The sequence below is a fragment of the Protomyctophum bolini genome (assembly GCF_963924005.1).
Source record: "Protomyctophum bolini genome assembly, chromosome: 12".
Classification (NCBI taxonomy): domain Eukaryota; kingdom Metazoa; phylum Chordata; class Actinopteri; order Myctophiformes; family Myctophidae; genus Protomyctophum; species Protomyctophum bolini.
This window is the reverse complement of record NC_137873.1, coordinates 16,473,092-16,498,825: the sequence shown is the minus strand read 5'-3', so window position 1 is coordinate 16,498,825 and position 25,734 is coordinate 16,473,092. Positions and strand designations below refer to the sequence as shown.

General features: G+C 45.0%; 1 protein-coding gene across 2 annotated transcripts in view; it reads left to right on the top strand.

The window, feature by feature from the left end:
- tmeff1a (transmembrane protein with EGF-like and two follistatin-like domains 1a) overlaps positions 1-25,734 on the top strand; it is a 79,643-nt gene that overhangs the window by 29,057 nt on the left and 24,852 nt on the right. For both annotated transcript variants that reach the window (XM_080778236.1, XM_080778235.1), the window contains exons 2-3: positions 16,086-16,195; positions 20,605-20,734. In XM_080778236.1, the coding sequence (XP_080634362.1) occupies positions 16,086-16,195; positions 20,605-20,734 (240 nt within the window). The remainder of the gene's footprint in view (positions 1-16,085; positions 16,196-20,604; positions 20,735-25,734) is intronic.

The following is a 25,734-nucleotide window of genomic DNA, read 5'->3' as shown; positions in this document are numbered from 1 at the left end:
ATTTTTATTAGCATGTGCATTCCATATATTCCATTCCAGGTTTCATTACATTAATTAATTCATTTTTTATTTTTTGTTATTCTTTTAGGTTTCATGACCTCAATTACTGTACACCCAAAACACCTGAACTTTGAACATTCTGTGGATTTTCTGTGGTTGGGATTGTTTCTGTGTCTGTGAAGTGTGAAGCCACAATGAAACCAGGCAAACAGTGAAAACAGTGACATCTGCTGGCAAATCCCATTGTCATCTATGGGATTATCAGGCTTTGACATCACAGTCAGCAGGAAAATCATAGCCCCTTTTGGGGCCCTCGGTCGACGGTTACCTTTTCTGTATTTTGGACGGCAGTACCCTATAGGGTCCCTTACAAGTTAATACACTCTCCATAGGACGCAGCTGTACCAATGGTCACGGACACATCCAGCGTCGCTTGCGTGTTGATGAGATGTTTCAAAGATGCATAGAGTAGCAGTAGGAGACTGCGGAAACTTGTGTGAAGCAGCGACGGCGTTAATCGGCGTTTCCGTTAAGTATTTTTAATCTATTTTTGAAGTTTTGGCTTCTGTGAAATTCTCTCTTCCTCACATCCCATGTCCCTCCTCCCGCACCACGACTGGCTAGAAGCATGTTGCTGTGTCTGGGCTCAGACATTTTAGAAACACAGTTTAAAGAATGTCCTTCTTATTTTGAAATTAACCATAGCTATGATCGGGCCACAACAGGAGTTATTAAATAGACCCCACACACACACACACACACACGCATGCACGCACGCACGCGCACACACACACACACACACACACACACACACACACACACACACACACACACACACCCCTACCCTACACTACACTACACCAGAGCCACAGAGAGAGAGAGAGAGGGAGAGGAAGGGGTCGCATTAGCAACAAGCTAAGCTCACTCTCACAGCATGTAAAAATAAACGCTAGATCTGCTACCATCTGGGGGCTGAGAGAGAGAGAGAGGGAGAGAGAGGGGGCTTAGTCTCCTCCTCAATGGTTTTACTAACCTTAATATGTCTTTAAAAAATAAAGCTAAACTATAATCCACATGGTTAGTGTGTCCAGACACAAACTTGCTTGGAAATGTGCAGAAGCATATTGCCAGCAGGCACATGGCAGCCAACAGCTATGTAAGATGAGCCTGCCTGGGCATTTCACACTATAGCTTGACGCACATATGCAATCAACTGATTCAAGACCATTAATTCATGACAGCTGTGAGCTATCATCAGCTCCACTTGGGACATCAGTGACCCATTATGCTTTGCAGTTTGTATGATTGTGTGATGCTTCTAATGTACAGGATTACACTTTTGGTGTGACACACGGCACACTTCTGTTTACATGCTGTTTTCAACATGTGCTGAACGACAAAGATTGACAGATTTTGGAGAAGACTGATAGTTTATCCTTTAGTAATTAGGCTGTGGAGGTATTCACACTACCTTTGGAATTATTGGGGAAATGAGGACGAGGAGTGTGGACATTGTTGGGTAGGTAGACTGCATTGTTTTCCTTTGTGTGCATGTGAGCCCCTCCAGCAGGCTAGGGAGCCCCGTTCAGGTCAGCGGTATATGACCGGGCCAGGGTGGCCAGGTTTTTTTGAAAATATATATGTATTGGAATCGGCCGATTCATTATTAAAATATCGGATATCGGTATCGGCCCCAAATAAATGTATCGGAGCATCTCTAGTTCCGTCATGAGCAGTTTTTGTGTTTATAAAGGTCCTCCAATTGTTGCTTCACAGCTTGTGACTAAATCATAACTACATTGGATCCATTGGTTCTCTTTCTTCCCATTTCCTTTAAAGTAGCAGCTTTGGACATACAGGGTTTCCAGTTGCATGATAGCGATGATAGCCACACACATTTATTTTTATCTCCCAAAGCCTCAGTATGGCATCAGGTTCTATAGTAATATTATGTTATCAACTGTTCTTATTGAACAGTGTGCCAGCAGCAGTGGCCTCGGCATGTCGTACTGTATATGTGCTTTCATCATTGGATCTATAAGACCACACTTCAGATCACATCCATGTCCTCTTCTCAGTTTACCAGCAACGTCTAATCCACACACACACACACACACACACACACACACACTGTCCACAACGCATTATAATATTATATTAGACGAAGTCTAATCTCACCGCAGAGCTTTAATTATGCAAATTGCGCACTCATTTGCATTGCCTGAAGATGTGAAGAGCTTGATGAGACAGACAGACAGACAGACAGACAGACAGACAGACAGAGAGAGAGACGCCGTGAGGACGCTGAAACAACAGAGCTTCTTAATAAGGCACAGTTGAGAAGCAGGAGTTAAACTATTGGTGTCAGTGAGGTCAGATGTACTGTAGAGTTGCTGGCCGGCTCCATACATGTATATGCAGATCTAGTATGTCAAACCATGTATGGCTATCCAGGGTTTGATGAGGTCAATTATGGAGATCCAGCTGATGATAGTCAGCTCCACATAATGGAGACCATGTGATGTACCAACTTGGTTCATTTGCAAGTGTGACTCGCATCGTGGCAACCACACTGGTTATCATGAGACTGTCACAATATGGCCATATATTGACATTCCCATATATGGGATTAACATCTGGGATCTCCATATATGGGCATAACAGGGATTGTCAGGGAATGCCCATAGGCCGTGTGATGTCACGAGGCGTAGACTGACAGCCATATGAAGGCGTGACCTGACTGACGGACTGATGGGTTTTGCAGGTTTTCATAGTAATCTGCAACCTATGGTCGCAAAAAACAACCTAAAATAGCAACAGTTATTTAAAGATCTGTGCTGATTGTACAGCAGTTGTATGTCAGTCTTTCCCCTAGCCAGAACCTCATTGTGTGGGGGGAGGTTTGCACATACTGTATCCGGCATCTCAGTATTTCCGCTTCCGTTTTAATTTCACACCAAGTGAGCAAAAAGAGACCAGTACGATACAGAAAGTAGCCTACATATTGATAGAAAGTTCATTTTGTGTATGTAGTGCCAGTGGGTGCTGTGATGTTAACTCCATAGACAATTAGACACATATACAAAACAGAAAAAGTACAAAACTATGGCTCTTATCTCCATCTTTACAGAAAACAATAAAGTCTGCACACTTAATGCTCCCACTGTTTATTGCGAGTGGACCTTCATTAGGAATGCGTAGTTTGTCTTTTTTTGGCAGCCAGGTCTTCCTGTGGAGAGTATAGAGACCTCTCCATCTGTGTTCACTTCACTCTGTACATAGTCAAGGATTTCCTTCGTTTCGGATCAGTAACAGTGCTCAGGCATTCTGCCACTATGTATTCTAATCTCTGTTTGCGTCCGAATAACGTTGTTGGTTTGCTCTTTTCTTGGGGTTCATTCTTTCTAATGTGTCAAGTATTTTCGTGTTTTCCCAGAACCAGCTGGCTGAGGCGGGCATCTCTCTAGAGTCTCTCTGTAAGTGAAGGCTCTGATATGAAGTACGTCTGGGTCACTTTATTTTAGGTGCTTTAGGTGTAACTTTTAAATGCTCCCCTTTGAATTTTCACTGGATGCATTCTCAATTTGGTCTCTCTCTCTCTCTCTCTCTCTCTGTCTCTCTGTCTCTCTGTCTGTCTGTCTGTCTCTCTCTCTCTCTCTCTCTCTCTCTCTCTCTCTCTCTCTCTCTCTCTCTCTCTCTCTCTCTCTCTCTCTCTCTCTACCTTATCTTCAGTGCATTTAGAGTAATTGTAGCATTCTTCACTTCTCAAGCCTCTCATGATCAGAGGACCCTCAGTCTTTTATCAGTCAGCTGTTTCTGAGACCACTGATGGACACGAGTACTTGAGTACTATACTTAACCACTCCACATGAATGTTGTTGAGCAGAGTCCCTCGGGGCTCTGTTTTGTGTTTTTGCTCTTTTCGCCAGAAAACTGATGGTGCTTAAGTATCTGTTAATTGAAAGTGTGTGTGTGTGTGTGTGTGTGTGTGTGTGTGTGTGTGTACACGCATGTGTACATGCATACACTGTTGGCTTGCTACTCGCTGTAATGAAAGTGTTGTCCAAACATCCTGTAACTCTCCCCCGCCACTGTCTCTGCCTCTGCCTCTGCCACCAAACACTGCACTACTCAGCTTATTATTTAGTTTTTCTGTAAAGTTGCTTGTAAATATTGGTATACTATCCATCTATCCAGCTATCCATCTGCCGACTTCAAATTTCGACACGCGCGTTCCACAACCCCACAGGGAGTGCAGTGCCCGGTGTCGAGTCGGTCGGATGCATGCAACACCAAAAAAGGCCTCTGACCGTGCTCTGGAAAGGCTCCATATATGGACCTGTTCTGGCATTACAATACTCCATATTTGGGCATGCCTGACACAGAACTCCATATATAGGAATAAAGGGAGACTGATACAGAAATCTCCATATATGGGCTTAAAAGGGACACAGACAGATGGGTTGAACGGGTACTCTTACACGGGTACAACGGGTATTGCATAGCCAGGTGAGGCATGGATCTACAACTTCCATCGTTACCGTCTAGTTGTTTAAACCAGTGGTCTCAAACATTTTCATGTCCAGGACTCCCAAATGAATGTATTTGTCTGCGGACCCCCCATCTGAAAATATTGTTGTGCCGTACCAGATTTGTGTTGCTGAATTGTTTAAAAATTATTCGACATATTACAAGTTTTTCCCCCAAGATTTGTTTTTGAAAATGTGGCATACTCAACATGCTTTATGCATTTGGTGTCGACGCACACATATGGCTCAAACCTGAGGTTACGGGTACTATTCTAGTGGACAGAGAAGAGCACTCAGCCTGTGTCTTGGTGAAGAATATGTATGTCTATGGGTGATACAACATCCACACATTCCCTCACTGTAGGAATAGGATACACACCAATGACATGTACAAGTTGGACACTAGACCACAATGGTCTGGCCTTCAATTAACCCCAGAGGCAGTCCACCACTTTCTTCAAAAAGAAGCTCTGCCACAATCATCGGGACAAAGATGTTTGTATTTGGGAGCAAAGGGATCTGGCATTACAAAGGAATCAGAGTGTTTGACACAGAGACCAACTTCTGGTTGAAAATGCCTTCGGCACAGCTTCTTCCAGACGAATGATGGTAATTCAGCCTTTGCGTACAAAGGAGAGCTGTACATATTGCGTGGCTACAACAGGAGCGATCTGTGGAAAGTCAAACCAGAGACCTTCTGTTAGAAGGTTGCACAAAGTGAATGCCCGCATTCACCTTGTGAGATATGTTTCATGGCTGATCGTATCATCTTGGGAAGATACAGATTGCGTGATTGTAACCTGTACATCTTAGACTTAGGTCCTAGTGTGAAGACGTTATGCAAGCTAGCCATCATTCAGCACGTTCTGGTGCAGTCTGGACTCCCACACAACATCAGGTGGGAACTGCCAACAACTGAGGACTTGTGGACTTTTGGTGAATGTAGTCGATTGACAAGCTCACAACGCGCCACAGCGACTAGCGAGACGCCTTGTGAGCTTGTCGATCTGCTATTTTCCCTGCGAAAGCTTTCCCCAAAATAAGGTTGCTGGATTTATCATAGAGCTATAATATATCTAGAGAACGGATTGAAGAGTGACAGCCCCGCCCCCCGCTAGTCACTTCAATGGAAGTTGCTTTGGGCGTTTTGAACCACCCGGAAGAACGATGTCTTCCGGGTCTTCCATTCATATGTCTTTAAATCTGCTTGCTTTAAACGAATCTTTAGAGCAAATAAACAAGGCTGAGTCACACGCACGCACGTACACACCCTCGCGCGCGCACACACACACACACACACACACACACACACACACACACACACACACACACACACACACACACACACATACACACACTAAATTAAAACTATGTTAATAATTTAGTAGTAGGCTTTATCTTGATTTGAACTCTAGAATAGCTGAGCTGAAATGCCGGAAGATATATATATATAAAAAAAGTATATATATATATTTTTATTTTATTTTTATTTATTTTTCTCCAACAGGAATCTTTAAACCAAATAAACAAGGCTGAGTCGCACGCACACACACACACACACACACACACACACACACACACACACACACACACACACACACACATGAGCTGTATATCAAAAGCTGATGTCCTTCCGGACTGAACCACTTATGAATAAAACATTTAAACATTCATCTTTCATGACAATACTCCCCCAATCTCTCTCTCTCTCTCTCTCTCTCTCTCTCTCTCATCCCCCTGTAGTTTCAGTATGAAGTGAGGATGAAGTGAGGAAGGCAGCGGTAGTCATCCTCAGTGTATGAAGCATTTACCACTTGAGACCCAGCATCCCTATTCTCCACGACGCGTATTGAGTAGAGTACTTTTACTTTTGATACTTGATAAGCATATTTTAATGCCCATACTTGGGACAATTAAGGGTTGCCTTGCCCCTGGCAGGTAAATACAACTTTCGGGCAGGTGGCGTTTGCTTTCAGGTTTTCAAGTGCTCATTTGAGAAACACAACACTAAAGATATCTGTCAAAAAATGAATAAACGTGGCCAGAACGCCAGAAAATTGTCTGTGGAATGTAAAATAAGAGCACATTACCTGTTTTTCACTGTTGGTACACTTACAAATATACAATAATTGTAAAACCATCATAGGTATTTCGCCTGAAAACTTAGCTATGATTTTGTTTTATCGTACAGCCCCAGAAAGGAAAAAAAGTGTTAAAATTAATAATTAATTCAAATTTACCTATTATATCGATTTACTTTTTGGGCCAGAGGGCATGACCTTTAGGCAAGCCTGTACTTGCGCGACAGGCAAGTGCCTCTGAGACCTTAGTGTCAAGTTCTGTCAACCCCTAAACCTATAGAATTGGGGTGGTTTTATTTGGTCTCCCTTCTCTTCTATTGAGACATTTAGATTCTGTGTCTAGGTTGGAAACAACTTTTGTCACAATACTGTTTCTGGTTTATGTTATCTTCACGTCAATTATTTAATTTCTCCCCTGAACAAGCCAGCGTGCAGCTCTATGAGCTCAGTGCTAAAAAAATAAATAATGTCATGAGTCAGGCCTTGTGCGTGAGACCCAGGGTTCAAATACGGGATAAATCAGGAAAGTGACATACCGTAGTGCAGTTTTAAGTAAGAAATAAATAAACCTCCCCCCACGACAACCATAAAACCTGCATCTCCATATCTCAACCTTGTTATGGTTCTTTTTCATAAAGAGATTTCTCACTAAAGAGATTGCTGGGGTATAGCTTGCAGATGTGCTATTTTCAAATGGTATAAAAAATAATGGTAATAAAAGGGAACGCTTTGGGACAATCACGGTTTGCCCCCGACACCAACGATATATGCATACATTAATGCAACGCATGCATGCGTACGTACACCATACACATGCATGCGTACGTACACCATACACATGCATGCGTACGTACACCATACACATGCATGCGTACGTACACCATACACATGCATGCGTACGTACACCATACACATGCATGTGTACGTACACCATACACATGCATGCGTACGTACACCATACACATGCATGCGTACGTACACCATACACATGCATGCGTACGTACACCATACACATGCATGCGTACGTACACCATACACATGCATGTGTACGTACACCATACACATGCATGCGTACGTACACCATACACATGCATGCGTACGTACACCATACACATGCATGCGTACGTGTCGTACACCGTACACGCATGCATGCGTATGTACACCGTACACACGTGCAAATATTCCCTATAGTCCGTTGCCTGCAGCTCAGCCTGGGGTCGTGTTTTATCAGTGTGTCTCGTCTCATACATATTACAACGGAAAATGCACATAATTTGTGCCTCTTCTCCAGTCGATGCCTGCCGGTGGAGCCTGCGTCGTGTCGAGTCCCCCCCCCCCCCCCCCCCCCCCCCCCCGGTCTTATAATGATAATCCAAATCTGCAAAGTAACCAGTAAATACAATTACTTTAGCGGGGTAAAGCGGAAAGTACATGATTTGCCTCTGAGATGGAGTGGAGTAGGAGTATAGATACATTATCTATACTCCTTATTCCATTCTGTTTGATACATTATCAAACAGAATGGAAAGTAAGGGGAAAAAAAGAAGAAAAGAAAGTACCAAGTCTTGACCTGTTGGGACCCTCCATCCAAACCCTCCAGGTTCTCCTGAGCGCTCATGATGCCCACCTAGCCTGTCTGTCTCTGGGGGGTTTAAATCCACTCCTCATGCCCACCTAGCCTGTCTGTCTAGGGGGTTTAAACCCTCCAGGTTCTCCTGAGCGCTCATGATGCCCACCTAGCCTGTCTGTCTCTGGGGGGTTTAAATCCACTCCTCATGCCCACCTAGCCTGTCTGTCTCTGGGGGGTTTAAATCCACTCCTCATGCCCACCTAGCCTGTCTGTCTCTAGGGGGTTTAAACCCTCCAGGTTCTCCTGAGCGCTCCTCATGCCCACCTAGCCTGTCTGTCTCTAGGGGGTTTAAACCCTCCAGGTTCTCCTGAGCGCTCCTCATGCCCACCTAGCCTGTCTGTCTCTGGGGGGTTTAAATCCACTCCCCCTCCCTTCCCAGCAGCCTCTTATTGTCTCCAGCAGGCTAGCACACATCAATAGCTGCATCCTCTGTCACAGACAGAGAGAGACAGCTTAACCCTTCCATGACCGCTGTGTGTGTGTGTGTGTGTGTGTGTGTGTGTGTGTGTGTGTGTGTGTGTGTGTGTGTGTGTGTGTGTGTGTGTGTGTGTGTGTGTGTGTGTGTGTGTGTGTGTGTGTGCGTGTGCGTGTGCGTGTGCGTGTGTAAGTAAGACGCGCTTGTCCCTATTCTTTGACAAACATTTGGTGATAATAGCATCTACAGGAGCTTGTAGATCTGCTATTTTTGACATAGAGATTGATGATTTGATTTGCGTACAATAAATACAAGTAAGCACAATATAGCTTAAACCCAGGATATAAACATAACAGTGTAATGAAACACTTGTTTAAAATTTGGTCACCAATTCAAAGCCTTTATTCTGTAATCTTTTGTGGAGAAAGTCCAAAGATTAAAACAATTACAATTAAATTAAATGGAAAAAAGTTCTTGAAAAAGCATGGTTGAAATGTAGTTTGAATGTACAATGGGTTTGTATAGGATGGGGGTGTCGGACAAAATAAGTCTCAAATACTCAATCAAGCAAATGTCAAAACCAAAATTCGGGGTGCTCACAAAAGCCTGAGTAGTCGTTAAAATGACCCCCAACATGTTTGAAGGTGAAATATCCCTTTAAGGTAAACCTCAGTGATGAGAGTCAGCAGCAGGCTGGGAACTGATGTGAGTGTGAATAGCGTTCCTGTGGAGCAGCTTTACACGCCGCACATGTGGCAGCTTGCCTTCAACCAAACACTGCTGAAGGAAGTGGACGTCACAAACGTGTGTGTGTGTGTGTGTGTGTGTGTGTGTGTGTGTGTGTGTGTGTGTGTGTGTGTGTGTGTGTGTGTGTGTGTGTGTGTGTGTGTGTGTGTGTGTGTGTGTGTGTGTGTGTGTGTGTGTGTGTGTGTGTGTGTGTGTGTGTGTGTGTGTGTGTGTGTGTGTGTGTGTGTGTGTGTGGTGTGTGTGTTGCTCAGTTCAACAGAGGCAGGTGGGATCAGCCCGCAGGCCTCGACCAGTTATTCAAATGAGGCAATTAAGAAACCTACCAGGGTGCCCGCAACACACACATTTACACACGCGTTGCGCACGCACGCTCACACACACACACACACACACACACCATGGCCAACAAGAGGAAGCTGCTACAGAAGTGGTTTGGAGAGGTTCAAAACTCTGCTGTTTAGTGTTTCTTTGTTTAACCAAGTACATATTTGAGGTTATCTCCAACTTTATTTCTCGTAAATGTACGCCCTACTTGATCATACTACACTGCAGCGATGATGATTGATCTGCTACTTTTGCTGATTTTGAATCTGAACCCTAAAAAGATACAGTTAGGCCTACTGTCAGGAGGTTTCCAGTTTCCACCAGACAGTCTACAGAGACCACAATTTGTCAATACTTCATACTTCTACTCCATCTCAGTGTCCATTTGGTTCCATTTGATTAGTATCATTGGATTGGTACCACCTGTGAAGGAATTAAGGAAGATGCCCAATTTGCTGTACATGCAGTAGAGCCCATCCTTTCTGTTGTGCCTGTTCCTACAACGCACCGGACTGGCCGTTTGTTTCAATCTGAGGCGTGCTGGTAGACTCCCTTTATTCTCAGTCAGTGTTTGTTTGATTTGGGTTGGTCCCTCATCGTCATGCCAGAGCCCTGAACAGTGTTGGGAGAGGATCAGAGCAACGGTGTCTCTCACAAGTCCCAATGTTACGTTTGTGATGTCCACTATCCACCCACGCTCTTAGTACATTTTAATTTAGGGTTATTTCAAGACGTGCCTTAACCAGTATTAAGCTATATATTTTATATTTTTTCTGTTTGTAAATAGCCAAGTGAAATATGACATTTTGTACTTTTTCTTTTGGTACTTCATCTATTATTTTCATGCTAATACTTTTGTACTTTTAGTTCTTCCCCCACTACTGCCTTTTAGTGATTATAATAATGTCTCCACTATTCTCCATTTCCTCATTAAACCTCCGTTGGGGTATAAAGTCTTTCCCATAATGCATTTGTGACAGCGGTTGGTTTGACATGAATGCCTTCCTGCCTGCCCCGCCCTGCCTGGCGTCCTTCTCCTGTTTCTCTGCTCTCTCTTCAAAGAGCGATCGATATGCCATGGAAGCTCCTCTCTATGAAATGAAAACTTTCACGCTAAGCCACTCCTGTGTGTGTGTGTGTGTGTGTGTGTGTGTGTGTGTCTGTGTGTGTGTGTGTCTCAAACAAAACCCCACAAAAAAAAACACAAACATCTAGACTTTCACATCAGACTTTTCACGTCAGACCACAGCATTGACACGCTCGCAGCCCGAGGCCTACCGCTGAGTTTCCTGTCTGCAGGGCGTTTCCTGTCTGCAGGGCGTTTCCTGTCTGCAGGGCGTTTCCTGTCTGCAGGGCGTTTCCTGTCCGCAGGGCGTTTCCTGTCCTCAGGGCGTTTCCTGTCCTCAGGGCGTTTCCTGTCCACAGGGCGTTTCCTGTCCGCAGGGCGTTTCCTGTCCGCAGGGCGTTTCCTGTCCGCAGGGCGTTTCCTGTCCGCAGGGCGTTTCCTGTCCCCAGGGCGTTTCCTGTCCACAGGGAGTTTCCTGTCCACAGGGCGTTTCCTGTCTGCAGGGCGTTTCCTGTCCACAGGGCGTTTCCTGTCCGCAGGGCGTTTCCTGTCTGCAGGGCGTTTCCTGTCCGCAGGGCGTTTCCTGTCTGCAGGGCGTTTCCTGTCCGCAGGGCGTTTCCTGTCCGCAGGGCGTTTCCTGTCCCCAGGGCGTTTCCTGTCCACAGGGAGTTTCCTGTCCACAGGGCGTTTCCTGTCTGCAGGGCGTTTCCTGTCCACAGGGCGTTTCCTGTCCACAGGGCGTTTCCTGTCCACAGGGAGTTTCCTGTCCACAGGGCGTTTCCTGTCTGCAGGGCGTTTCCTGTCCACAGGGCGTTTCCTGTCTGCAGGGCGTTTCCTGTCCGCAGGGCGTTTCCTGTCTGCAGGGCGTTTCCTGTCCTCAGGGCGTTTCCTGTCCACAGGGCGTTTCCTGTCCACAGGGCGTTTCCTGTCTGCAGGGCGTTTCCTGTCCGCAGGGCGTTTCCTGTCTGCAGGGCGTTTCCTGTCCGCAGGGCGTTTCCTGGCCTCAGGGCGTTTCCTGTCCTCAGGGCGTTTCCTGTCCTCAGGGCGTTTCCTGGCCTCAGGGCGTTTCCTGTCCGCAGGGCGTTTCCTGTCCTCAGGGCGTTTCCTGTCCGCAGGGCGTTTCCTGTCCTCAGGGCGTTTCCTGTCCGCAGGGCGTTTCCTGTCCTCAGGGCGTTTCCTGTCCGCAGGGCGTTTCCTGTCCGCAGGGCGTTTCCTGTCCGCAGGGCGTTTCCTGTCCGCAGGGCGTTTCCTGTCCGCAGGGCGTTTCCTGTCCTCAGGGCGTTTCCTGTCCTCAGGGCGTTTCCTGTCCTCAGGGCGTTTCCTGTCCGCAGGGCGTTTCCTGTCCTCAGGGCGTTTCCTGTCCTCAGGGCGTTTCCTGTCCTCAGGGCGTTTCCTGTCCTCAGGGCGTTTCCTGTCCGCAGGGCGTTTCCTGTCTGCAGGGCGTTTCCTGTCCGCAGGGCGTTTCCTGTCCACAGGGCGTTTCCTGTCTGCAGGGCGTTTCCTGTCTGCAGGGCGTTTCCTGTCTGCAGGGCGTTTCCTGTCCGCAGGGCGTCCAGATGAGACCGATCCATTTTTCTCCAGTCAGGTGTCAGAAAATGGAAGCCTATTCTATTTATTGTATTTTCTTTACAGAGATTAACTGAGGTTATGATGGTATGATCCTTTCTTACATACCATTGGTATGTAAGAAAGAGGACAATGCATTTGTATTGGTGCTCGGGGGTGAAGGGGTAGAGTAAAGGACTGGTTCTCAAACCTTCATATTGCAAGGGCCCCCTTGAACTCAGACAGTAGACAAATGGAACCAAATGGAAGTCTTGAAGGCGTTGATAGATGGATTAAATGAAACAGAGACCATGCCTTCAGTTCATGCTCCGTGTAGGAAGTTTCTTTTTTACTCCCCTTGCTCCCAAAGAACATTTCATCTATTGAATTTCAATTCAATTCAATTTTACCATAGTGCCGAATCACAACACAGTCGTCTCAAGACACTTAACATTTACCTGAAGAGCAGAGACCCGACTTTGTCCCACCCTGAGCAGGCAATTTATGCGACAATGGCAACCCAGACCCAGGCTCTAGGATGGCTCTCCACCCATGCCGGCTCGTTCTGTAATTTGAATGTAGAGGCACGGAGGGGTGGGCATGCAGGTGGTGGGGGTCTGTTGCAGGTAAAGAGACAGACAGACAGACAGACAGACAGACAGACAGAGACTTAACGGTAGTCTAAGTCGAAACTAGAAATATTCTACCAAGTGTATACTAATTTTATAGTATATACTAGAGCAATACATTCCACCGTTTCCCCCTCTCGCTCTCTCTCTCTCTCTCTCTCTCTCCCAGCATGCATTGCTGCTCAGCAAATCCCTGTGGCCGCTGATTGATGAGGTTAATGACTCACTTAATTAGCCATGAAAGACACTTCAACCTGGAAGGATGAAGATAAAGGGAAAAAAGAAAAAATAACACAAAGCCAAAGGGAGACAAATAATATCACTAGTGTCAGTGATTTACAGCAGTGTTTCTCCCCCAAAAGAATCATGACCACCATAACTCTGAGAGTGCACAGATATGCACCATTTGCACCATTTGCACACACACGCACAGACCTGTAAGGGTCCATTTAGAACACCCTCAAGGAACACCGGGGGTCCCTGAGTTAGAGTAGCTTACTGCATAGCAAATATCCCAGGTTCAATCCCCGCACACTTTGCTTGTAACCTCGAGCAAGGCACTCCACCCATGCCGGCTCGTTCTGTAATTTGAAGTTAGAATGTAGAGGCACGGAGGGGTGGGCATGCAGGTGGTGGGGGTCTGGTGTTGTGCTCAGTGCATTACAGTACTTAAACGACTAACCTGCCTCTGTACTTGCAACAGGGGCGGCAGTGGCTCAGGAGATTAGAGCGGCCGCTTGGTGAAATGGAATGTTTCCTGGTTAGATCCCTGACTCCCCTAGTTTAATTAGCTGTTTAGCACAATGAAAACACATTTTTCAAGGTTTAAAAAATACCATGTAATTTCTTTTGCATATTAATGTTATATATTATCATAAATATCTCAGTGGTTTGCCAATTATTTGGCCCACATAGTGAGAATCACTGTTTCTCTTTTAATCTTAACTGGGAGTCAGATCGTTTTAGTCTCAGAGAGTTTCTGCTTGTCCTGCCAGAGAGTCACGAACCAGATTGATGTGTGCTTAAAGACATGCCCCATCTCTCTGCTTTATACTGTCCAGTAAAGCTGCAGTACGTGGACACATACACAATTACACACACATGCACGCACGCACGCAGGGTGGCTTCAACCAGCTCCATCACTTTGATGTGACGTTAATTGCCTGCTGTTTGCCCAAGCGTTGACAGATAGAGGTGTGTGTGTGTGTGTGTGTGTGTGTGTGTGTGTGTGTGTTGGTTAACCATTTATTATTCTTAGATACTTAGAAAACTTCACATTTCACAGGAAAGCAAACATCCCGAGTCTGAAAGGTGATGTAATGCTTCAGAGGGTATTGTACCAGAAAGACCGCAGGTTTGATCCCCACAACAAGACAGTTACAGTACAATACCGCCACAACAGTGATTTGTTTTTACTGTGTGTGTGTGTGTGTGTGTGTGTGTGTGTGTGTGTGTGTGTGTGTGTGTGTGTGTGTGTGTGTGTGTGCGTGTGTGCGTGTGTGCGTGTGTATGTGTGTGCGTGCGCGCGTGCTGGCTTTAAATACTGTTTCTATCAGAAACGACACACCCTCCTAAAATCATCCCGCTTCTAACCCTAGTCAGTGGTAGAAATAGCACCCCCCAGAGGCTTTGTGGGCTACAGCTCATCATCCTGTACAGCCACACGCAGCTTCATGCCCTCGACAACAACATGGCTGGAGGAGTGAGACAAACCTAAATAAAATAGAAAGTTGTGTAGTGTTCCTTGTTGCAAAAAGGGTGAAGTGGCCCTTTATTCAAAATATGCAGATAAGAGGTTTCCGCCCGACAGGAACGATATGTGACTGTCGATTAAACCTGTTTTATGAGAAACAGCTGAGTTCCTCTAGGACCCAGAGTTGAAAAACAAGCGGTCTCTAATCGGATGTACGTAGATATGTAGATAGATAGGAATCTGCGTGTCTGTGTTGATGCCAGCAGGGCTCATTCGACTCCGTAATGTCTCCTCGGGGGGGGGGGGGGGGGGGGGAAGAAACAACCGTTCTTCGCCACTAATGCACATTTGATGTGACATAAAGGCTCATTCCGCCGCTTTATCCTGTCACCGCAAGCCGCAGGGCCGACCGTGAATACGAAACCGCCGCCCCTATATCTTCTTCTGTTTGGCATTTACAACTCCACAAAATTGAGCCCATGTTTCATTTGCAGAGATTGTATCGTTTTAGCTCTGTTTCTATCGGTACTCTGGTTCATCACAACTGTCTGCTCTGTGTCTCGGTTTAAAGTTACTGTGAATTTTTTGGAATAAGAGTTAAATAGCTATATATTCTGACTGTAATCATTATAGTTATAGTGTGTTTGTCCAGTAACAGATCTCTCATTATTGGGTGAAATATTTGTTTAGTGTTTACTAAAGAGATGGAGATACCGGGAGTCGGGAGACCCCTGTTACTGAACAAACAGAAATGATTACTATCATAATAGACTTAACAATTAATTTGTTTTAACCAAAAGAAATATCACAACAGCTATAAATTAGTAGCCTACTTCACCTGCAAAAGGATGTTTTTCTATACGTTGGTCACCACCACATGAAGCCTTGCATTCATGGTCGTATTCACAGAGAATGAAGAATTCATAAAGGAAGAAAATACTTCAATTTAAGAAAATAAGAGTCCTATATTAACGAAAGCAAAACTATATCCAAAATCTATTCATAAACACCCACACAGATCTCTCTCAGTATAATTCAACTCATCAGTACTTTCAAAACATGACATTTTATTTTTGTTAACACTTCTTTATACAGTCTGAACTCTGAATACAGTCTCAAACAAATGACAAGCATGTTATGCGTATGCACGTGGGGTTCAACACAAACTGAGATCACATGCACAATGCATCACGATGCGATGCATTGTGAGCTTGCAGATGGGCAATTTTCTTTGGTTTGATTTGGGGCTCTATATTTGTCCATGCTAAACCCCTTATCCTTAAACTACTTTGCCTTTTTTTTACTATTTTGAAAAACATTTTTGAATACCGTAGTTAAAATAGCCAATCTACATCTACACGTCCGTTTTACTAAGAATAAAAGTGTCTGTCTGACCTCTCTGTGTGTTGTCATGTTTTTTTCCCAGACCTGTCAGAGAAGAAGAGTGATCTGCGAGTGTGTGATGAGTCCACGTGTCGTTACGGAGGTGTGTGCAGGGACGACGGAGCCATGCTCAAATGTGTCTGTCAGTTCCAGGTAAGGACGCACTGCATGCTGGGAGATCTGTCCGTTTTTTTTTTATTTTTTTTATTATTCTTTTTTGAACATTATCTACCAAGGTCAGTCCTGTCAACATCTGGCGTGCGTGTGTGCGTGTGTGTGCGTCATGATGACAGAGAGAGGAGAATCGCTTGTTCCCTGGGCAACCGGCTCTCCTTCTCCATGCGCGCGCGCGCGCGCGCACACACACAAACACACACACACACACACACACACACACAGAGTCAGTGATACACTATCGATACCATGGGTCTCTGGTGGGGAAATTGAATTGTTAATTCCGACACACTCTGTTGCCTCAGACGTCTGCCTTGGCTCCTCGTTTCCTTGTCTCCTTTTCACCTTGTATCTGACTTTATAGATCTGAGTTTACCAAAACACACACACACACACACACACTGACGATATGTGAAACATATTATTCACACAATATAATTATAGTCAGAATATTTGACACATATTCAGACTTTGCTTGCGGGTAGAGTGTACAATAAATGTGGCCCTGATGGCTGCATCCCACGACTCCATGCATTTTCGTTTCGCATGTGTTTTATATATTTTTATGTTTGCACTACAAAGTGAGCAACATTCACAGCTGCTGTTGATTCAGAAATGCAGGCCATTTGCCCATAATTACAATTACTGATTTCTTTTGAAGACTCACATTATTCACATTATTTTCTATAATTGATAACATGCAGCCACATAAGAGAGACAAACTGAATCATTGCACTCCTATCTTCAATGGACTCGTCCACAGTGTGATATATTTGGCATCTGTATGGACTAAATGGATGCACATACTTATCTGTCAAAAGGATTAAACGCTGTAAAGCTGAGGGCTTATTTTCATTGGTAATAAAAAGTAGAGATGTCCCGATGCTGTATCGGTGTCAGGTGAAAAGACGCAGCTTGGACTGCATAGATAGAAGGAAGCATGAGGTCAGTCCGCTGCCTCCCCAGGTTGGCTTAGGAAGTGTAGCGCCCAGGATTACATTAGATCATTGACACTGGGTGAAAAAATGGGTTGCAAAATTGTGGAATAAAAAATAAAAAAAGTAATAAAAAGTACTTGACTTTGATAAAATATTGCTGTTATTGCTGATATGCCAATATTATACATAGACATACTGTGTACAGTATATACATATAGACCTCACGTCCTTGTAGGAATGAATTGTCGACAATAAGTCAACAGTCTCACAGACAGGGAATTCCTTTTAATTTAAAATGATTGCTTCAGTCGGTAACTCGTTTACTAATAGTAGTTGGATATTAACTTGTCTTCAATGAAAACAAACCTTTGAATGCAAAACTACAGTATGGATTAAATGAGTCTCTGTGATTGATGGTCAGAGGAGCAGAGTTTGTACCACTATTGTTGGCACATGGATTCAGTAGGATAGAGTTTGTCAGCGAAGGTGCAGCCAGTGAAAGAGTAGAGATGCACTCTGGTCTCCACATCATAAAAGGAGACCAGGCCCTCCTCATAATCCACAAACACTCCCACTTTCTGGATTGCCTCTCTTAAAGGGATAGTTCAGATTTTTTTAACTTAAGTTGTATGAAATACTTGCCATTAATATAGTGGTTGCAACTGTATTCATTGATTGCCAGAGTCCTGTGGTGCAACTTTCGTTATTTTTTTACAGTTTCAGTAGAGGACAGGCCACACCTCTGTCTGCATTCAGTAGAGGACAGGCCACACCTCTGTCTGCATTCAGTAGAGGACAGGTCACACCTCTGTCTGCATTCAGTAGAGGACAGGTCACACCTCTGTCTGCATTCAGTAGAGGACAGGTCACACCTCTGTCTGCATTCAGTAGAGGACAGGTCACACCTCTGTCTGCATTCAGTAGAGGACAGGTCACACCTCTGTCTGCATTCAGTAGAGGACAGGTCACACCTCTGTCTGCATTCAGTAGAGGACAGGTCACACCTCTGTCTGCATTCAGTAGAGGACAGGTCACACCTCTGTCTGCATTCAGTAGAGGACAGGTCACACCTCTGTCTGCATTCAGTAGAGGACAGGTCACACCTCTGTCTGCATTCAGTAGAGGACAGGTCACACCTCTGTCTGCATTCAGTAGAGGACAGGTCACACCTCTGTCTGCATTCAGTAGAGGACAGGTCACACCTCTGTCTGCATTCAGTAGAGAGGACAGGTCACACCTCTGTCAGCAACTGTCAATGTGTGACATGTATTTATGGATCTGACCTTGATTGTGACCTTGATTTTTGTATTTATTTTTTTAACCTCACTTGAAAGGAGTGGAGTTTGCATGTTCTCCCCGTGTCCCCTAGGGTAGGTACCCTCACAAAAACATGCAGTAATCCTGGTCTCTAAACTGCCTCCCCCTGGCCAGCCGGGGCGCCTGTTGGAATAACGTGTTCCTTCCACGCGCTACGTCCAACCAGGGAAACTCCCCCCTGTCAGGTGTAAAGGAGCAACTTGGACACTCAGGCATGAAGGGAGCATGAGTTAAGTCCGTTGCTCTCCCCAGGTTGGCGGAGGGTGTGTAGAGCCCAGGATCACAGTAGATGATTGGCACAGGGGTGAAAAATGGGTTACAAAATCGTGGGATAAAAAATATAAAAAAAGAAAAAAAGAAAGGAGCTAAGGGTACAACAATTCACCGCATTTGACCTAGCGCAAATTCTAGGGTTAGCGTTTGACAAATAGCAGATCTGCAAGCTCACAACCCGTCACTATGCGATACGTCAGGGTTCTTCAACAGGGGCTCCATTTCTACAAAGAGGTTTGGCAGGGAGGGGAAAAGATCTGCCCAAGTACAGAGCCAACGGTCAAGTTTACTACAAGTATTGAGGGTTTAAAATAAATGGAATGTCTGAAGATACATCCGAAGGGGGGGGGGGGGTCCTTGGTCTGAACAACATTGAAGACCCTCCCCTGCGATACGTTGTGAGCTAATGGGCATTGGGCAGCTGCTTCTATTCTTTTTAATTGTATTCTACCAAAAGGTCACAGGAGCATCCCCAAACGCCCTCAAGGTCATATGTCATTAGCGCTGGGGACTCGTGGGACAGGATGCAACCAAGCGGCATCTCGCATCCCTGCGTCTAACCGGGGTCAGGGGTCATGGACATGTGGAAGAGGTCGTGGAGGTCACCACACACAGTCATGTGACGGAGAGTTCATTCAGATGTCAGGTTGAATATATTTGCAGCTAATCACAATACTGTGAGCTTGTAGATAGTGTGTGCTATTTATACTATGTTCTTTATCTAAAAATGCCTCTTTTTTTTGTGGCTTTCGCCTTTATTTTTTATGGAGGGACAGACAGTATGCTGACAGGAAATGAGGAGAGAGATGGGGGGAAGACATGCAGTAAAGGCCGTCGGGATCGGGAGTCGAACCCGCGGCACACTGCCAGACTGGACTACCAGCCATGGTGCCTGGACCACTGAGCCATGGCCCAGGCCTAAAAATGAGAAAGAGTCCCCTCAAATTATTGTCTTAGGAATGCAACAAAAACAAACAAAAACTATCCATGAATTCAAGTCTCCATGGGGGGGGGGGGGGGTTATTTTGGGGTTACTCAAGTAACATTGTTGTGTTGAGTATTGTAATCCTCCATGCTCCGTGTGGCTGTGTGTTGAACTCATAGAGTTTTAAAAGGATAGAGTGCGGACCGAGGAGTGATAGCCCGCCCCCCGCTATTCATAACTCAATGGAAGTTGCTCAGTGGCGTTTTGGAGCACCCGGAAGACTGTCAGAAGTACCTTTATAACTCAATGGCTCGAGCGAGCGGAAGCTGAGAGCAGTCTCAAATTTGAGGTCAGGGTTGACGCACGTTACGTCCACCTCCATGAACGTGCTGCAGTTCCAGTTTTGGCCAGTAGGTAGTGGCAGCTTCAACGTTGGACAGCCGTTCTGGGGGCTTGGTTGAACTCCATCCCAGTGTGTTGAGTGTAATCCTCCATGCTGTGTGTTGCAGTGTCACAGGAACTACATCCCAGTGTGTTGAGTATAGTAATCCTCCATGCTGCTTGTTTCTGTGTGTTGCAGTGTCACAGGAACTACATCCCAGTGTGTTGAGTATAATAATCCTCCATGCTGCTTGTTTCTGTGTGTTGCAGTGTCACAGGAACTACATCCCAGTGTGTTGAGTATAGTAATCCTCCATGCTGCTTGTTTCTGTGTGTTGCAGTGTCACAGGAACTACATCCCAGTGTGTTGAGTATAGTAATCCTCCATGCTGCTTGTTTCTGTGTGTTGCAGTGTCACAGGAACTACATCCCAGTGTGTTGAGTATAGTAATCCTCCATGCTGCTTGTTTCTGTGTGTTGCAGTGTCACAGGAACTACATCCCAGTGTGTTGAGTATAGTAATCCTCCATGCTGCTTGTTTCTGTGTGTTGCAGTGTCACAGGAACTACATCCCAGTGTGCGGCTCCAACGGAGACACGTACCAGAACGAGTGCTACAGGCGACAGGCCTCCTGCAAGCAGCAGAGGCTCATCTCCAGAGTATCGGACGGCTCCTGCTCCGCTGGTGAGTCCAGCATATCATTGTTTCCCAGACAGTGGGTTGGGCAGCCATCTTTGGGTCACGGACCAATTTTCTATTGGTTGCAATTAAGTGTCCTTTATTTCCCCCATTTCATCATAAAATAATATATACAGTATATAGCCTATATATTTAAAAAAATATATATTTTTCCACAAAAAAACCTAACAAATCATCTATTATAAACAATTCCAACATACTTCAAAACTATTTCTTAAAAATAAAAGTAATGGAAAAAAGTTGTGAAAATTGGTGATCTACAACGCGCACAAAGCGAAACGTGAGCTTATAGATCTGCTGTTTTCACTAGTTTGGGTCCCAGGCAAACTTCTAATTTCCCTTTTGGGTCTTGAGCTTAAAAGTTTGGGAACTACCACGGTAATATACATTCGTACCGCTGACTCATTACTGTTTATAGTCACATGGTTCTCAACCTTTGAGGACTCCATATGACCACGTGCGGTGTTGGGTTTGTTATTGGTAACCAATTGCCTGTTCACTTGAAGATCGGCTAGTAAAAAAAAGGCAAAAAAGTTTAGGGATAGCATGGCGAGAATAGGGGCTGGGCCCCGCTTTGACTCTAACCCAGAATTGATCCGGCAATCCTTACGTTTCTCAAGCGGCACCTTTAGCGCCTGAGCCACTGCCGATTGGCTAACCCTAACCTGCAAGACTTGGCGAGCCATAAAAGTCGGCGGCGATGTGGTGATAAAGCACGGCAGGGGAAATAAAGGCCTCCCGTTTGACAGATTGAGCTCAGCCTCAATGTGCTGTCACCTCTACTTCTGATGCCTTCATCGGAGTGGTTCTGTGTGTGTGTACTTGTGTTACTATACTTCTGAGGGCCAAATGTCCCCACAAGTATAGCAGAATTAGAGAAATAGACATAGTGAGGACATTTGGTAAAAATGGTGTTGTGTGCTGATGTTGTGCGCCGAAAAAATAACAATTTGCAAGCTCACAAGTTGTACGTAGCAGATCTACAATTGGTGAACTTGTAGATCATCTATTTTATTTTACACTACAGTGGCATGCAACCAATGTGTGAGGTTAGGCTTTGAAATTGCCCCAAAAATTGTAAAGTAAGATATCGCAATGCTGTCCTAAAATGATGATGTCCTCACACGTACTGTATAGTAATACAACTGCGTGCGTGCGTGCGTGCGTGCACACTGAGGGAGGCTGGATACACAACAGTGTCCTTGGTGTATGTTTTTATGTGCCTGTGGAAATTATTCTTCTCTGGAGCATTAAATCATCGGGTTACACAGCTTCCTGTGTCCAGGAAACAAACATTAAATCATCGTGTTACACAGCTTCCTGTGTCCAGGAAATAAACTGTGTTTGTTCCGCTTGTGTTCCACTCCGCCTAGACGCAACGAAACCGTCAGGAACTCAACCTGTGAGACGCATACTGATGCAGAAACCTGATTCATTGTGTGTGTGTGTGTGTGTGTGTGTGTGTGTCTGTCTCAATATTGTCCTCATTGTATTGCATGAATCGATACGTATTAAGCAGCAGAACCCCGTTTCAAAATAGTTTGTGCCGGGGGGGGGGGGGGGGGGGGGGAATTGGTTTTAGCTTCAACCAGCTGGTGGTTGCTCAGGTTGTCTTGATGAGCGGTCGTGGGGCTGACTGGGTTGTTACTGATTAATGGTTTTACCCAGGGACCTCCAGACATTGTTCATGTGTAGAGGGTGAAACTTATGATCTGAATAGTCAGTCTTTTACATTCTCTATATAAGAGAATGTATAAGGGGGACCTCCCTCTTATAATCTCTTCTGAAAATCAAATAAATCAAATCAGCAACCGGAAGCCACTTTCTTGGTAATAGTAAGAAAGTGGAGGTTTTTAAGGACTTGAAGGGCAATTAAGCGAGGACTCTTAATAGTGTAGAGCCAGATGAGGTGTAAGGTGTCCTGGTAGACAGGTCTCTAACTGAGAATGCCTCTCATCCACCTCTCCTAATGAATATTGATCCGAGTCTGATGAACTGGCTCTGTCACACAAATCAATCCCACCAATGAGAGATGAAAGCGAGAGAGAAGCAAAGTTCTGGTTGCAAACGGGGACACCTTGCCTCGAGAGAGGACCTTTTTTTTGTTCAGTGATCATTCAAAACAAAAAAGGATTTCTTTCTTCTGAAGGTGGTGTGATATTTCTCTTGGTCTATATGATACTAATCATTGAGTGTGTTAAATAACAGCGGTCCCCCTGTGACCCTGTCTCTACAGCGCTCTAGTAGGTCCCCCTGTGACCCTGTCTCTACAGCGCTCTAGTAGGTCCCCCTGTGACCCTGTCTCTACAGCGCTCTAGTAGGTCCCCCTGTGACCCTGTCTCTACAACGCTCTAGTAGGTCCCCCTGTGACCCTGTCTCTACAGCGCTCTAGTAGGTCCCCCTGTGACCCTGTCTCTACAGCGCTCTAGTAGGTCCCCCTGTGACCCTGTCTCTACAGCGCTCTAGTAGGTCCCCCTGTGACCCTGTCTCTACAGCGCTCTAGTAGGTCCCCCTGTGACCCTGTCTCTACAACGCTCTAGTAGGTCCCCCTGTGACCCTGTCTCTACAACGCTCTAGTAGGTCCCCCTGTGACCCTGTCTCTACAACGCTCTAGTAGGTCCCCCTGTGACCCTGTCTCTACATCGCTCTAGTAGGTCCCCCTGTGACCCTGTCTCTACAGCGCTCTAGTAGGTCCCCCTGTGACCCTGTCTCTACAGCGCTCTAGTAGGTCCCCCTGTGACCCTGTCTCTACAGCGCTCTAGTAAATGGAAAATACATTTTCAGCTGGGTTGAACAGCATCTTCCAACAGACGCCATGAGCAGATGATGTTGGGAGGAGATGACAAATGCATTCAATACTATATGTCTGACACTGGTCCTATGAGAGACGTTTCTCATTAGAGAATGATGTTCACAGCCTTGCAGTACAGGCATCATATTTTCTTTACTTTTTAAACATTTGCTTTCTAATTTATGGAATTTCATAGATTTTTATTTTATTTATTCATGAAATTACTTTGAACAATTATTTATTTTGAAATAAATTATATTTAAAAACAAAATGTAGGAAACAAAAATAAAAGGACCCATACAAATGTGTCCGTTCCCCCAAATGGGTCCCAAACCACTGTTTGGTAAACATGGTTCAAGCCGAACGTTACTGGGACGGTTCCAGTTCCAGCTTCCGGTTAATTATTACCGGAAGAACACAGTCTGTTTCATTATGTCACTCTGCCACCATCGTTTATATTTGGTGCCAAAAGGAGAACTACTGCAACAACATTGTTGCAGTAGTTTGACACGGAGACCAACTTCTGGCTGAGCAGTGAGCACACCTTCGGCACAGCTTCTTCCAAAATGACGTGAGGGTCATTCAGCCATTGCCCTCAAATGGAGAGCTGTACATGTTTAGTGGCTGCAAGTCTAACCAGACCTTCAATTGATCTGTGGATCCACTTCAATCCACAGACCTTCTCCTGGAAGAAGGTTGAGCCAAAGGGGAAAGGCCCGTGACCAATGTCTAACATGTGCTGCTGCATGGCGAGGAGATCATATCATGCACTTGAGAGGATACTCAGGATAGAAAGGAGGATACAGACCCACCGGTGACCTGTATAGCTTGGTCCTTATTCAAGCTAGCAGTTATTCATTATGGTCTGGAGCAGTCTGGACTCCCACACAACGTCAGGTGGGAACTGGCAGTCATGACTGCCAACAAGTACTGATGACAACAGCAGAGAAGCAGTCAAACAGAAGATCTTTGTGTACACTCACGCACACGCGCACACACACACACACACACACCATTATGAAAACTCACTAAGAGCATTTTGACAGGAGGTCAATGATATCCGAACATTTACTTCTAACTCCCAAACTTCCAGATCGAGACCGAAAAGAGAGATTATACCACAGGGTGTTTCGAGGAAGCAATCTGATTGGTTGAAACAGCCTTCTAGCCATGGATTAATCCAGCACCATTCACCACCTAATCAAAACAAAGATTTCAGCTGCTCTGTTTTCCCAAACTCGGTGGCTAAGATAGCTAGTTTCTTGGGACATTTGTGGTCTGTCATTAAAATAAAAATAAAAAATGCGATTTTCTTAGTTTTAAGGGTAACTGTTGTATAATTGCAATATTACACTCGAGGGTGTGGTTTAACGTGATTATTGCCACTTCAGTGATGCTTGCGGAACTAGACTACGTCTCGTTCCTGACCGCATCACTGTCGTGGCAATAATCACGTTAAACCACACCCTCTCGTGTAACATTGCTTAATTGGATGTTTGCCCGGGACCCAAACTAGTGAAAATAGCAGATCTACAGATCGGCTATTTTCACTACTTCTTATTTATATATTTTCTTTAATTTATGGAATTTCTTAGATTAGTTTATTTGTTTTAAATGTATGCTATACAATAATTTTACTTTTTAAAAACTTTTGAAATCAATATTTTTTGTAAATGTAGGGGGAAAAAATGGTATTTTTACACAAATTGTGACCTATACAAATTGGGCCTGTGATCCACAAATGGGAAACAGTGGTCTATAACTCACTGGTTCTCAACATCAGGTGCAGGGAACACCAGGGGTCCAAATGGACTCTTACAGGTATGTCACTCTGAGAGTGTACAAATGGAACCTAATGGACCCTTATGGCTCCATTTGGTTCCATGTGTACAGTCTCAGAGCTATATTAGCACTGAGGATAAAAACTAAAGTTGAGGATTCCTGGTTTAGTATACACCTGAACACGCACTGTGGTCTTGCATTGTACAGCAGGTTCTGCAGTGAAGGACAAACTGAATTGAACGCACTCCCTCAATCCATTTCTTAATGCAAATAATGCCACTGCCAAAAACCTCTGAACCGAGCATCCATTTCTTAAAGTGAGAATGGCGTGCCAACATCTCATACGGTTTATAAGGTCCATTTGGTAAATGCATCCGAGCCTTTCAAACACACTTAACTAATGGGGTTGAGA